General features: G+C 38.7%; 1 protein-coding gene across 7 annotated transcripts in view; it reads left to right on the top strand.

The window, feature by feature from the left end:
* The window catches only part of LOC150103134 (uncharacterized), a 297,815-nt gene that overhangs the window by 105,550 nt on the left and 176,670 nt on the right, over positions 1 to 15,595 (top strand). For all 7 annotated transcript variants that reach the window (XM_090397967.1, XM_090397972.1, XM_090397966.1 and 4 more), the window contains exon 6: positions 832 to 1,007. In XM_090397967.1, the coding sequence (XP_090254093.1) occupies positions 832 to 1,007 (176 nt within the window). The remainder of the gene's footprint in view (positions 1 to 831; positions 1,008 to 15,595) is intronic.

Genomic DNA, 15,595 nt, shown 5'->3' with positions numbered 1-15,595 from the left:
CTCTATAGAAGAGCAGTTTTAAATATGAATGTCACTTCAGAGAAAGTTCAGAGGCCTTATTATTTCATTGGGATTTAAATTGGAATGATTACCTCTGTTCTGAAAGTGGGAGATTCTCATTCCATGCAGGTGTCAAAAATGGTCACCTGTTTGGTATGATTCTTCTAATGTGGTACTTGCTGTTAAGGGTTAATTGATTATTGGATTCTGAAATATAAGTTTAAGACTCTTTTGAATTGATTGTTCCACACTAATGTACTGTTAATTTCAGTTCTTTAGTGAAGTACTATCTGATTTTTTTACCTCAAGTTTCTAATAGTTAATTATCTTGATATAATGGAAGCTTATAAAAGACCTGAATCAGATGTGTAAATTGAAATATTTTTTAATGAAAGTGTGATTAAAAAATAATGCTTCTGTGAAAGTTATCACTTACTTTGATCAGTTTAAAGAAGTGAAATGTTGATTTTTTTTTTTTTTTTTTTTTTTTGTGTGTGTATACAGGCATTATTTAAACCAGAGGATACAGTGTGATCTCTCTAACATGCATACTTTAACATAATACAATAGACAAGGGTTCTAATTTAGAACCAACTTATGAAAATTTCTGTAAGAAACAGATTTATCCTAACCTATTTGGTGTTCTTATTCAATAAATAAGGCTTCCTTGGTTATTAATCATTGCATTAATACACTTAATTAATAATTAAATAACTACTGGCATACCTGATCCTCTGACATCAGTTTATTCCTCTAAGTTTTGCATATGATTTAATCTTTTTTTTCTATTGTATTTTTGTAAAACTTTCATATTACTTTGTAATTATTTAGGTGTAATTTTCTAAGAATAATAGATCTGCCTACCAATGAACTTGGGGATGTTTTCTGTGGTCGCCATCGAGGTACTGCTTTTACTTTGTACCAGTCCCAAAGTAATACTATCATTGTGGATTTTATGTATATTCAGCCAGAAAACTTCTCTGTTTCATTAGATTTTACCAGTGCTGGTAAGTTAAAACAAATTACATTTATGGTCAGAAAGTTTATGAAATGTCTGTACATTTCCAATTCTGTATTTAATTATGAACTTTATATTGAATACTTTGTATTAACTTCTCTGTTACAGTAACTGTACGCCATTTAAGGAAAGTTTCTTAAATGTCCTTAAAGGGTGTACAGGATAATTTATACTTCCAGGTTATTATTATTATTATTTAGGCCTCCAAGGAGTTAAAAGATTCATAGCAGGAGGTCCTTCCTAGGAAACTCAAGTCTATCAAGACTCATCGTGGGAGGTACCTTCTAGGAAACATAATCTATCATACCACTCCTTAAACTCATTGACTGTTCTCACTCTCACCACTCTATCAGGCAATGCATTCCACGGTTCAACCACCCTCCATGCAAAGAAACCACTCATCACTCTCTTACTAACAGTCTCCTTTCGTAACTTCCCAGGATGGCCTCTTGTCATCACTCCTTCCCACTGTTCAACAAAGCGAAAGAACTCCCCAGTGTCAACCCTGTAACCACCTCTCAACAGTTTAAAAGTCTCAATCATATCACCTCTCCTGCTATTCACCAAACTTTGCAGTCCACATTCCCTCAGCCGATCCTCATAACTAACATTGTACAGTTCTGACACTGTCTTTATCTGCCTTTGTACCATTTCCACAGTTAATTTATCCCCTTCAAATCCTGGGGACCAAATCTGAGAACAATAGTCTAAGTGTGGTCTGATCAGGGTCTTATACAATGGAATGATAACTCTTAGCTCTGCAGGTCAGCATCCTTCTCATTATTGCAGCAATCCTGTGTTACCTTCACCACCTTTGAAATGTGGCCCCTGAATTTCAGGTTTCTATCAATCATCAATATATCTCCATCATATGTCATAACATATCCCCATCGATATGTCCCAAACCTCAAGACCTTACATTTTGTTCCATTAAACCATGCTGTGCTATACTGTCTTTCAATGCTGGGAAGTTATCATGGTGATCCTAATAAACCCTGTCTTTGAGAAATCCCCAGAGGCAGAAGGCACAGGGGCCAGATTACTTGAATAAGGCAGTCATGTAGTGTGAAATACGTGGCTGATCAACTCTGGCTTCCGTGAAATGTTCTTGAAGAACCTCCTGTACAGATACACTGATGTGTGGAGGGGTCCATCCAGCATGAAAATGACTGAATTCATGCAAAGGCACTGCTTTAGCTGTGGCAAAATTATTTATCATATTGCAATACCTCTTGGCAGTAACTGAGCAGGTCACAGAACTGACTGGTGAATGTCCTCAAAGAATGATCGGATGATAAACACTGCACCAAACAGTAACTTTGACTAAATGCAAAGCAATTTGTTGGATTGCATGTGGATTTTGTTTAGCCCATACCTCACAGTTGTGGGTATTCACAGCTCCGTTCAAGTGAAAGTGAGTCTTATCTCCCCATGAAATCAGCTACACAGCATCTAAGTCTACTCAAGCAAGGAATGTTAAAGTGAATGTCAGTTGACTTTCAAAGTCCTGTAGGCACAACTCCTGTTTCAGAGTTATCTTGAATGGGTAGAAATGCAGAATCTTCAATAGAATTTTGCAGACAGTTGTGTAAGGCACATCCACGTCTTGATGCAGTACATATACTGCAGGAACTAATGCTGTTATTCATGGCCTGCTCTACAATGGCAGCGGCAACTTCATTCATTTGTTGTGAGCTGATTAGTTGGTAACCTCTGCTAGGTCTAACTCCCAATGATATCATTTCTTCAAAACGACTAATCATTTGTCACAGAGAACATGGAGATTTAAAAGGGAATAATAACCTCCTTATCCTTGCTTGTCAATGTGCTTTTCAACAGCCACCTAATTTGATTGTGCTGCTTTGGCCACATTTGCAGTGTTTTTTGCTTAAACTCCCCATTTGCAGTAAACCCCCCCCCCCCCAAAAAAAAAACATCTCTGACATCAATTTCCTGTGGTTCACATCCATCAGTATAGTATACAGCTTAATATCCCCCTTAACCTTACATAACCTTGCGGTTGGCCACATTCAATCGGTAGCCATTTACATTTGCTCATACTGCCAGTCTATTTGTTATTCTGCAGGATCTCTACATTATCTTCATTGATTATCGCTCTTCCCAGCTTTGCATCATCATCAAACAACTGACTATTTCCCCTTAAATCACTTCCTATACCACTGACATACAAATTAAACATCACAGCACCAAGTACCTAATCCCTGCTGCACTCCACTAGTCACCTCCCTTCTTCCAGACTCAGCCCCTGTCTCCTGCTTCTTGATATGTGTCCATCAGTGATCACAAATCACTGACCTCATTTCCATTTTCTCTGGTTTATGCAGCAGAGTTCTTTCAAATGCCTTTTCAAAGTCCAGCAATATCATTTAGTAGCCATTTCCTTTATCTGTAACAGAATTAGAGCAATTCATTACATCTATCTGCAATGCCCTGTAAACAGTAAACAAATGAATAGTTTGTCTTGGGAAACTGCAGCACTATCCTTTGGTTGGCTGCATTCAGAAGAACAGGTAGTCTAGGAATTATCCATTCTACAACTATCACTGTAAAAGCACTGATATATATAATTTATCTTCGAGACAAGAGTAGACAGCATGATATCTTCATGGAGAAAAGCAACTGACCACCTGCTTTTGCAGTCTTTAAACAAAAATGAGAAACTGCTCCATGAACCATCACCATGAAGGCAATAAACTTGCCTTCTTCAACTAACACTAGACTAAAAGAAACCAATTCCTGGCTGAGCAGGATGACAGCATCACAATCCGGTTTCACCATAGTAGCAGTATTATTCCCCTCTTCCCCCTGCTGCCTAGCTGAGATAGAAAGTGAGAAAAGAGGGTCAGAGATTTTTTTGCCTATTTAATGGCCTAGAACCATGTGAAGATTGAAACCTAAAATTGACTTTGTAGATTTTGTCAATCTAGTAATTATTTCATTTAACTATCAGTCTGTATAAATTTTATTGAATGAGGAAAAATACATGTTAATTAATCTGGTTGATCTTTTGTACATAAGATTGCTATTTTTAATGTAATCCTCCTGACTCTAAAGAAAGCAGCATCAGACTATATCCAAGCACCACTTGACCATTTCCATGCACTGCCAACATCTCTCTCTCTCTCCTCCAAGTTCTTATGCCATAGCACTGCTGTAAGCTGATTTCTGAGATTTGTTATAATCATCTACTTTGCATATATCCCTTAACAAACTTTATGCCTAGTAATCTCCCAGTCAATATCACATGATTTCTTCTCCCTAAGTGGAGGAAGTGTGACCATGCAGGTTACTGCTAAGTCTGTGATATCATTGAGAAAGAAATGAACTAGTAAAGGAATTGGAAACATTTTGACATAATAGGTGTTACCAAGACAGAAGACATTACTCCTAAATAATGAAGATGTTATATTTGGGCCTGTAGCATTTAACACCAAATATGAAGATGAAATTACACTGGAAGATAAATTAAACTAGCCAAGAAATCTGAGTGATCTACAAGATCACTAAATATCTCTGAATGATTCTAAAGGATCACTGCTAAACTCATTATTCCTTAACTGAATGACTCCAGGGGGACAGAAACTCAGCGGTAGTTCTATCGCTGACAGGCAAAAACCTGTCACTAAGTAGAGAGGTTCTACTATCAGAACAGGAAGTAAGCAAATGGTGCCAGACCCAGAAAGGATACCAAGGTTAACGAGTAACATTTCTGGCTAGATGGGTGAAGCAAAATTGCTTTTTGTATTCCCCTTTGTCTGAAATGAAAAACTTTGAATGGAGTGTTTATGAGCCACATGCTCGCCCAGTGAGGGCAGGAAAATTAGCTGTGTTCAGCTGTACTTAAGATATATTTTGGCCTTTTATATTTGTAGCTTTCTACTTCATTATATTCCGAAGCTTCCTTGATCAACGGGTTTGGGTGGTTGCTAATCTTGGCAAAGAACTTCACTGCTAGATCTAGAAGAAGGGAAGAGATTTAAGGAATGTTGACTTCTCTATGGATCTGGGTGTTTCTGATAAACCAAGGGGCATCCAGAATCATTCTCAGGCACTTATTCTGCAATCTCTGTAGTTTTAGAATATTTGTATTTGTGGTGTGGCTCCATGCGGGGGATGCAAAAGTGATGACTGGCCAAATCGCCATCTTGTAAATTGTTAATTTTGTTTGTGTATCCAATTTGCTTTGTCTGTTGATTAAAGAGTAGAGTTGGATACACAAACAAAATTAACAATTTACAATGTGTCTTATATGATTGCTGAATAGAAGTTTTCTATCCAGGATCACTCAGAGATATTTGACTTCACTCTGCCATGGAATCTTAACTCCCAAAAGATGAATGCCCTCCATATTGAGGATTTGTTTCCTTGTAAACAGTATGGCTGAACTCTTCTGTGGGTTAACTTGGATCCTCCAGTCCGCCAGCCATCTCTCTAATATATGTATACTGGTTTGCAATCTTCTGGTTGCTAGTTTTGGGCTCAGAGATCTTGCCATTAATGCAATATCATCTGCATATAATACAGTGAATGTTGTTCTCGGGTTCAGAGGGATATCTGCTACGTAGATTGAGAACAGAAGAGAGCTCTGGGGTACTCCTGCAAAGACTCTGTGTCTGGACGAAATAGATTCTCTGACCCTGACCTGCATATATCTGTCTTTGAGGTACGAGTGGAGTATTCTTATCAACTTGATTGGAAAGCCGAACTTTGTGAATTTGTAGAGAAGGCCTTGATGCCACACTTTGTCAAACGCCTGCTCTGCATCGATGAAGATGGCAGCAGTACTGATTTTCCAATTGAAACCTTTTGTAATGATTGCTACTAGCCTGTGGATTTGTTGAGCTGTACTATGGGCCTTGTGGAAGCCAAACTGCTTGTCGGGCAAAACTCCTAACCTATCCGTTTCTGCTTGGAGTCTTGTGAGGATCACTTTCTGTTACCTTTTCGAGGCTGGACAACAGGCTGATTGGGCTATAGCTCTCGGAAAGGTGAGGGTTTTTTCCTGGCTTCTTCAGTGGCATGATGGTGGCTGTTTTCCACGCAGTGGGAAAATGCTGGAATCTGAAAATTGCATTGGTAATATTGACGAGATGAACTATGGCCTTTCATGAGAGTAGTTTTATTATTCGATTAGTTATGCCATCAGGTCCTGGAGCTTTTTTATTATTTAGGTGTGTGACGATATTTATTATTTCAACTGGAGTAGTCAGAGTGATATGTTCAGAATTAACAATGTGATGCCATAAAGTTGATCTAACATTCCGGTGAATTTTGCACATAAGGTTAATATTAAGGTTTGCATAAGATGGATTGCATTAAGATTCAAGGTTATTTATCAGTGCTTCAGCTTTCTCTTCATCTTTGTGAACTATCCCTTATTTTACGTTAAAGATACCAAGCTATTTTAATTATAAACCTGGTTTTAATCCATTTCCCAAGTAAGTCAAGTTTGCACCTGCAAGTAGTGCAAGTCTGGGTGACCCGCACATAGTGCAACTCGTGGTAAAGGTGGAATAAGCTCTGATCACTATTCTTAGTATTTACCCTTAATGCAAAGCACATCTCCTTGAGGAGATGTATGATGCTATGTATTAAAGGCAAGGGGCCACTACCCAGACCGGGTTCGACCTTTATTGCAGTCTCATCAATGGGAGCCAGGCTTACTTGGGAAATGGATTAAAACTAGGTTTATGATTTAAATAGCTTGGTATCTTTAACGTATATTATACCCAAGTTAAAAAAACTTTCTACATCTAGCTCTCATCCTGAGATTTTTATCTAAGGTCAAAGTACCTTATGGTAACTTGTTTTGGTAAAATACTTAAGCTCTGTATTTAAACCTTGGTATTTCTAAGCCTGGCTCCCACTGATGAGACCTCAATAAAGGTCAAAACCGGTCTGGGTAGTGGCCCCTTGCCTTTAATACATAGCATCATACATCTCCTCAAGGAGATGTGCTTTGCATTAAGGGTAAATACTAAGACACTAGTAATCAGAGCTTATTCCACCTTTACCACGAGTCGCCTAAGACTTGCACTACTTGCAGGCACAAACTTGACTTACTTGTCTGTTTGCTTACTTAGGAAATGGATTAAAACCAGGTTTATAATTAAAATAGCTTGGTATCTTTAACGTATATTATACCCAAAGTAAAAAACTTCGTACATGTCCCTTTCTTTGTTTGTATAGGGGGTATGAGTTGCTTTTTGGTGCAGATGGCTCTTAGGAATTTCCAGACAGAGTGATCTTCAGTCTTGATGTTAGCCAATTTAGATTCCCATTGGTGGGTTTCTGTGTTTTTTGGAAGAGCTTCACGTACTTGTCTATTTAGGTTATTCAGTATTGTTTTGTCTTGTGGGGTCCAGGTGTTGTGGTATCTCTTTCTGGTTCTATTTTTCGCTCTGATTTGATCCATAATTTCCTCTGGTATATCGTTGGTTGGGTGGAAGACAATGGATTGCTTGACTGATTCTATTGCTTTCTGAATTTGTATGGTTAAGTTATTTACTGCTGTGTCAATCTCTTCCTTTTTACTGATATTGGGCACTCGACCAATATAATCTGGAAGAACCTTGGCTGACCTCTCCCAAGGTATGAATGTGTGTGGAGGAGAGAATTGATCTGATGAACCTAGATTAAGTGCTATAGGACTGTATCAGAAGATAATTCGTTAACTGTTTCCAATTTATATTGGTATCTTATATTTTTGAAAATGACGATGTTTAGCACATCTGAGGTATCTGATGGGCTGAAGTGAGTGGGCTCGGTGGGACCTGTCACCACTGCAGAGTTCAGCATTGCATAGTTGAATAGCATGTAGCCTTTGGAGTTGATTGAAAGCTGTGCCAAGCTGTGTGTTTTGAATTGAGGTCTCCTGCTATTATTATGGAATCATTTTGTCCAAGTATGGAATCCAGATCAGTTATTAACAGAGGAATGCTCATGGGTATATAAGCAGCATAAATCTTGAGACATGCCAGCATTGCTGGTATGTACCTCCACCCTGGTCACCTCGAGGTTTACGATTTGAGGGTTGGCTATTGTATTATGATTCAGGCAACTCTTAATATATATGGCAGTGCCTCCCCCCCCCCCCCTCTCGCACCAGTTCTGTCATTTCTGTACATAGTGTATCCACGGATTTTAGGGTTATTGGCTGATCTTAGGTGTGTTTCACCAATCAGGATGATATTAGTACCGAGAAGAATTGCAAATTCTTGAAGCTCCAAGACCTTGTTCATTAATCCATTCGCATTCCATGCCACTTTCATGAGCGACTTGGGTTTAAATTTTTTACTCATGACAGATGGCTGTTATAATGGTTTGAGTGCCTTGGAGGAATCTCTTTCTGGAAGATGGTGAAATGCTTGTCTTGCTGAATTCCTGTAGCATGGTGCAAGCGAGGCAGTTAGAACTGATGTTAGGTTGGAACCCTCTGGCTCGAGAGATGTGGGTAACTTAGTGCTTGCAGCCTCAGCATATGTTTTGATCATGGTTGTGGGTCATGTTCCTTCCTTCCTGTGTGGTTGAAGGTGAGGTGTTTCGAACTGGAGGATGGCCCACTAGGTTGCTTATAGTGTCATTACGAGGAGGAGTAAGATTGGCTTTTGCTGACCCTCGATTTTTTGGATTAAAAAGGCATCCCTTGTAGTTGGCAGGATGAGGTCCTCTGCAGTTTGCACAGCAGGCAGGAGTAGTGTGTGGCTTGGAGCAGGTGCTGGTCTGGTGTCCCTCGCTACACTTCAAGCACCTGTAGGCTGCCTTACATAATTTTTGGGCATGCCTGAACCTTTGGCACCTATGACACTGTCCAGCTGATGCCCTCATCAGTGGCCCAGTTGTTATTTTGAGTCCGCATACTACAGTTAGATCATAGATTTGTTTCTGTGTTTTGCTTATTTCCACCGGCACCAAAGGCATTGATTTTTTTTATCTGCTCTGAGCATCCTGCTCACTCTTACTGGGGACAGGCCCTGTCTAGAGAGATCAGTGCTCGCATCTTCAGGGGCGATACCTTCAGCAATCCCACGTAGAACCACCTTCAGGCTCTTTTCGCTGGGTAAAATGAAGGTGTGGTATGGGACATTAACGTTGTCCATAAATCTGGTCATCTGTCTGTAATCCATGACAGTAGTGGGTTGTATTTCAACTCCATCTGAGTTTTTGGCCCATGAGAATGAGATGTTTTGTTTTCTGAGGGCTGACGAGACGGGGATCCATTTTTCCTTATCCCTTAAGATGACTGGTGGTATCTTTTCTTTAGGAATATTGAGTGCTTCCATCCCTGTTGTTTTGGGTTCTTCAACATTGGAGATTTTTCTCTTCTTTTTGACCATTTAGAATTCTTTGTGTTTCGAAGGTCTGATAACTGCTGTCTTGGGATGTAGCATCTTCCATACTTGGGGAGTGTGCAAAATCTGATTGCGTCAGAATTATGGGATCTTCACTTATGTCATCCATATTGTCCTCTGTGACTGCTGAGAGGGGGGGGGGGGGGAGAATGTGTCAAAGAGCTTGACTTTTCCTGGCCAATTATCACTCAGCAGCTTTCCTGGTCTGAGGAATTCCTTGTATACTTCCTTGAATATGGCCTCATTCAGAAGTTTTGCCATGACAACAATAATTTTGAAATGTGTAAAGACACAGATGGAGAAAGAGTAGAAATTGCTCAGGTGTCCCGAGCAGGTTACAGGTAATCCTGTGGACTTTTGAGGGTCCACTAGCAAATCCGGTAAACACTCGGGTGTCTATCAGCAATAAAATTCAACTAGCTATCCTACAGTAGGGAAAAGGAGTGTCACGAATTCACTTGGCCATAGATTGAAATCCTACCTCCCTAAATAAAACCATAAATCCACCACTGGTCCTCATTGCAGGTGGGGCCTGCCGGCCATTAGATCTCTTGCATGTTTCATGCAGATGGTGAGATAGTGGGAAACAAACTGTGTCTGCACCAGTGCAATGCGCGTTTCGTGAAAAACTTTGTAAACAAACTAATCAGGCTCAGTCTAAAATAATACATCCGCTCACATCAAAAGCCAAAAGCAGACCAGTCATGGTTGAAGTAATGTGCAAGTCATATTTCCCATGTACAAGTAGTCAAAAGGTGTCGCACCTTATTACTAAAATACTCTAGATTACAGATAGATGTTGAAAGTTCTTTCACTTGGTTATACCATAAATTAAAGATGCCAAGAAATTATATTCCTGGTTTCATCCTTTATCAAAGTCATTAGCCTTTATATTCAAGTAGCCCAGTCGTGAGGTTATTTCACCTGCAATCTTTGTTTGCTTATGCTCAGATAAAGGATGAAATCAAGAATGTAATTTCTTGGCATCTTTAATTTATAGTCTCAGCTGAAATTGTTCTTGATTGAATTCTTGAAATTGCTCTGAGACTTTTACAGCATTCTGGTATACTGATGTTCTTTCCATTAATAACAGCAAAACTTATTATGAGGATATCAGCCTCTTCAATCACAAAGTTCCACAGTTTGATATTAACAATAGAACTTTGTTTAATAACTTACTGAAGTTCCAAGGATATCCTAACAGGAGGGATCTTGCTTAGAGAATTGCATATGGCTGCCTGCCAGTAAATGCTAAAAGTTAAAGTACCTCCACATTTGATGTGGAGGTACTTTAACATCAGAGATCAAATCTGTGACATCTTTTCCAGATTGGAAACAACAGAACATGCATTCTACAGCTGCCCTCTTGACCTGTGTATCTGGAACAGATTATGTAATGTGTTGACATTCCATTACTTACTCTTTTTTTGCAATATCCCAACTATCAGCAATGGGAAGAGAATTCTGATTTTTATAATTGAGTTAAAATATTGTTTGTGGAAAGTTAGGAAAAAACATGGATTTGAAAATCAGCAATGTGACTTTACAGTATTGTATTATGGAAATTTTATTGTTCAGTTCAATTTTTGTACTTAGAAAGTAGCATTATCGGAGATACCAACTTTTGGCTAGGTAAAGTAGACCACTGACATTATGCAATATTCACCAAGGGGAGGTAAAATTCAGTATTTTTATTAAGTTTTTTTTTTAAATGGTTCAGTCTTCTTAGTTCACTGTGGTCTTATGGTCAACTGTAGGGATGACTGGAGAGCAATCCCAGGTAGAGGAAGCCAACTCAAGGCAGTTATTTGACAAACCCTATTCTACACAACTCACCTAAACCCACAGAACACCAACCACCACTGCCCTTAATTCTGACCTCCAAGCCATTTGCCAATGGGGCTCAGATAACCTCTTCAACTTCAATGCTAATAAAACCCAGTTCTGTCTTGTTTCTCACAAAAAAGAACCATTTTCTCCCAGCATTGTTTTCGATAACACTCAAATTCTCAGACAAGATGAAATTTCTCTCCTCGGAATTACCTTGACATCAAGCCTCTCCTGGCACAAACACTGCACAACCATTACATTCTCAGCTTCCAAAAAACTAGGCTTCCTCTTTTGCTCAAGATGCTACTTCATCTCTAAACAGCTGTTAACACTTTACAAGTCACAAATCCACCCAGCTCTTGAATACTGCTCTCGCATCTGGAGTGGGGCTCCAAAAAAACTCCCCCAAAATACTTGACTCAATACAGAGGAGAGCAATTAGACTAATAAATGGCCCATCCCTCACCAACTCGCTCCCCCCCCCACTTTCACATAGATGCCTGGTCTCTGCAATCTGTATATTCTATAAATATTTCCATGGGAAATGTTCATCTGAAACAGCATCAATAATTCCTCCACCCTGTACTAAGCCCATCGGAACACGTACAGCTGCCACCCAACATCCTTTCACAGTACACCTCAAAACCCACAAAACAAATTTCTTTTCCTCCTTGTTCATCCCTGCTACTGCAGTATTGTGGAACAGTCTTCCCCCAGACGTATTTCCCAAGAAATACAACATACAGGCGTTCTAATGTAAACAAGTTTCTCCTTTCACAACCCACCATCCATACATGGTACTAACGTATTATAGGTTGACCAGCCAGCCTCCTGTATATGGGTCCAACATTAAAAAAAAAAAAAAAAAAAAAAAAAAAAAAAGTTAGATAACTTAACCACCTCAATACCAGATTTTAGTTTCAATTGGTCTTTTGGTGGTTCAACTGCATGAGATTGAAGGATAGCCTTTGAGTGTATGATGATGTAAAAGAGCAGAGTCACCTGTCTTTTCTTTCTCCTAATACTATCAGGCTCTCTCTTGAACCCTCTGTACTAACTATTCTAGGTCTGTGATGAACACCCTTTTTTGCATCAAAGGTCAACCAGTCTATGTAATGGCCTTTCTAATAATACATAGCATTATACATATCTGAAAGGATGCATGGGATATTAAGGCAGTTAATATGAAATCGTTAGTCCTCTGTATACAAGTAACCTAGTCATGAAGATATTTCACATGCAAACTTTGTTTCTTCACACTTGGATAAAAGATTAAACAAGAATATAATTTCTTGGCAAATTTAAATCGATTTAAATTATTTATATCTGAACATGTGGAATTTCTAAAGAGCATATGTGGAAACTAAAAACTGGTGATTATGACACTCAGAAGGTAGCTTGAAATAGCGTCATGGTAGAGAGAACTGCAAGAGAAGAGTATTAATAGTGTGCATAGGAAATGGTTAAGAATATTTAACCCTTGAAGCTCTGAGCTCTCCAACAGTTTTTAACCAATCTGGAAAATGTATTTTAATTTGAAATCTTAGATCTTACATGGTGACTTCCCAAAATAGTTAATATATTTTTGGTGTATAGCACAAAACAATGAATAGTACTTATTCAACTTTGGAATGATAAGCCTCAGAGCACTTCTCCTTGCCTAATCCAATACACAAACACCTCACATGATTTACTAGTAAATTGTGTTAATATACTTTGGCAAATTCTAGACTTTCCAGATTTCTTCTTATTGGCTTTGTATTTTTCTGCATAGATATTGCATCTCTTTTTTTGAAGTTGTTCCTTGTGATCACTCAAGTACTGCAGCTTTGTTCATTTAATCATGTCATTTTCCAGTGGTTTGAATTTGGCATCTGTAGCTGAAAATAAAGTGTTGTCAATTAACCAAGTCAGCTAATAAACATTAGAACACTCTGTTGAACAAGTTTCAGTCACTGTCTAGAATGCTTTCCACATCAAATTCCAGCAATTCACTAGTCTGTGTGGCTGTAAATATGTCATTTTCAAAATTCTACATTAGTGCTGCCTGATTTTTTTCTCTCTCTTGCTCAATGTTTGGCTAGAATTTTGTGTTTTGGCATGACTGTATCAATGTGGTGCTAAATTATTTTCAATTTTATGCAATAAACAAGTGGGTCTATTTTTAGGAAATAAAATCCAACAGACAGCTGCATGCTGAGTTATCATTTAGCACTATTTTTCTGCTTTACCAGTTCAGTTGATGCTAGTAGATGATCAGTATATAATCAAAATTATATACTGACCTGTATATAATCAACATGCTGGAAACCCTGCATTTTGATTATATACATATATCCCTCCATCATGCTAGTTTTCTGGACTGCAGGTTCAAAGAGAGATACATAAAAGCAGTATTACGCTGCATACCCAGAGTTAGGGTTACAGATCAGGAGAGGTAAATGGCTCAAATGAATAGCATTGCAAAGCAAAAGCTGGAGAGAGAGAGAGAGGGGAACATTAAAAGGTATATAACGGGGTGCTTAAAGGTCAAAGCTTCATGTCCAATCCTCACCTTCTCATGGTGCACGCTGTTAGGCATCAACCTGGATACTTAACAAATGAGGATGGGCTGACAATTTGGTATTTAGCTGACCAAATTGTCAGCTAAATTGACCAAATCCCATTGTTTTTATCTTGGAACCAAGGCAAACAATGCAAAATCAGCTATTAAAACAAATCCCACAACACATCCCAACTCAACATCAGCAGAACTCAAGATTGTTACTATCAATGTAAGAATGGAAAAGAAGTGGAACTGGCAAAAGAATTGGATAAGTACCAGATTGACATAATAGACACAAATGAACAAAGACAGAAATATTGAAAGTTTATTTTTCACTTGGTTAGACTATAATAAATTTAGTTTAATCCTTTATCCAAGTTTGCGCCTGAAAGTATCTTCAAAACTGGGTAAGGTAGTACAACACCAGGCAAACTGTTGCAAAGGTGGAGCAAGCTAACATCACTCCTATCTCAGTATCTCCCATAATGCAAAACACATCTCCTTTTGGATATGTATAATGTTATGCATTAAGGGAAGGGCCTACCCAGACTAGTTTTGACCTTTATTGAGGTCTCTTCATTGAGAGCCAGGCCCAAGTGGAGAATTTGGCAACTCCTATAGGTAGAGATGACCTTGCCAATTGGAGTGGAGATCTGCCTGGTATCTCCACTTGGGCACTAGCTCCCACTGAAGAGACCTCAATAAAGGTCGAAACTAGTCTGAGTAGTGGCCCTTCCCTTAATGCATAAAATTATACATATCCGCAAGGAGATGCGTTTTGTATTATGGGAGATACTGAGATAGGAGTGATGTTAGCTTGCTCCATCTTTGCAAAGAGTTGCCTGGTGTTGTACCACCTTATCCCAGTCCTGAAGATACTTTCAGGCACAAACTTTGTTTGCTCACTCTTGGATAAAGGATTAAACTAAATTTATTAAAGACAAAAATAGGTGATATATTTCTAAATAACAAATACAAAATGTTATATGCAGGCAATATCAGAAAAAGGAGTAGGTATAGTATTCCACACTAAATGAAGATAATCTTCTCGAATGACAGGCAATATACAGTAGTGATGGGCAAATATTGGAATGGGAAATTGGACAAGCAGAAAAGGTGTTGAAAATGCATGGAAACTCATAAAGCAGTATCTGACAAAAGCAGTGTATGACTGCATACTGAGAGTTAAGTGAATAAATAGAGTGGGAGTGAAATGGATGAACAGCAAAATCAAGCAAGCTTGCTGAAAAAGAAAATGTTATGGAGGAGGTACAAGACAGCTGGTGGGTGGTGGTGGTGATCAGATTCATGAAGAATGCAGGCTAGAAAGGTGATGAGCATGGTAAAGAAAGAAAAGGTGCCATATTAGAGGAGATTGGCTGGTCAGGCTAAGTTTAACCCGAGGGAAATTTTTCTGCTACATGGCAAGCAAGAGGAAGAATAATTATAGCACACTAACATTGGTGGATAGTCATGGCAGCACAAGCATTTTATCAGCGTATATCATACTGGTATAAATTATCCAGTACAATATATAGAAGAGAGGCATGTATTGGGAGAATTGTAAGTGAAAGAAATAGAGATGTGTCAGATGTTGGTTGGGTTAGATGTGAATAAGGCTGTAGGAATGGATGACATATCATCATATATGGTTAAGGAATGTGCACCACAGTTGGTTATCCCCTTGACCTGGTTATTTAATGAAGGTCTTGCAGTGGGTAGGATTCTTAAGGAGTGGAAAGAGGGCAAAATAGTACCATTCCACAAGTATGGCTCTAAGACAAAAGTCTTCAACTATAAACTAGTCTACATAACTGCAGTTGTGGTCAA

The sequence above is a fragment of the Typopeltis vanoorti genome, chromosome 9 (assembly GCF_054136105.1).
Source record: "Typopeltis vanoorti isolate ZY-2024b chromosome 9, IOZ_Tvanoo_1.0, whole genome shotgun sequence".
Classification (NCBI taxonomy): Eukaryota; Metazoa; Arthropoda; class Arachnida; order Uropygi; family Thelyphonidae; genus Typopeltis; species Typopeltis vanoorti.
Note: the sequence above shows the minus strand (reverse complement) of the source record. Positions and strands in the feature narration are given on the sequence as shown.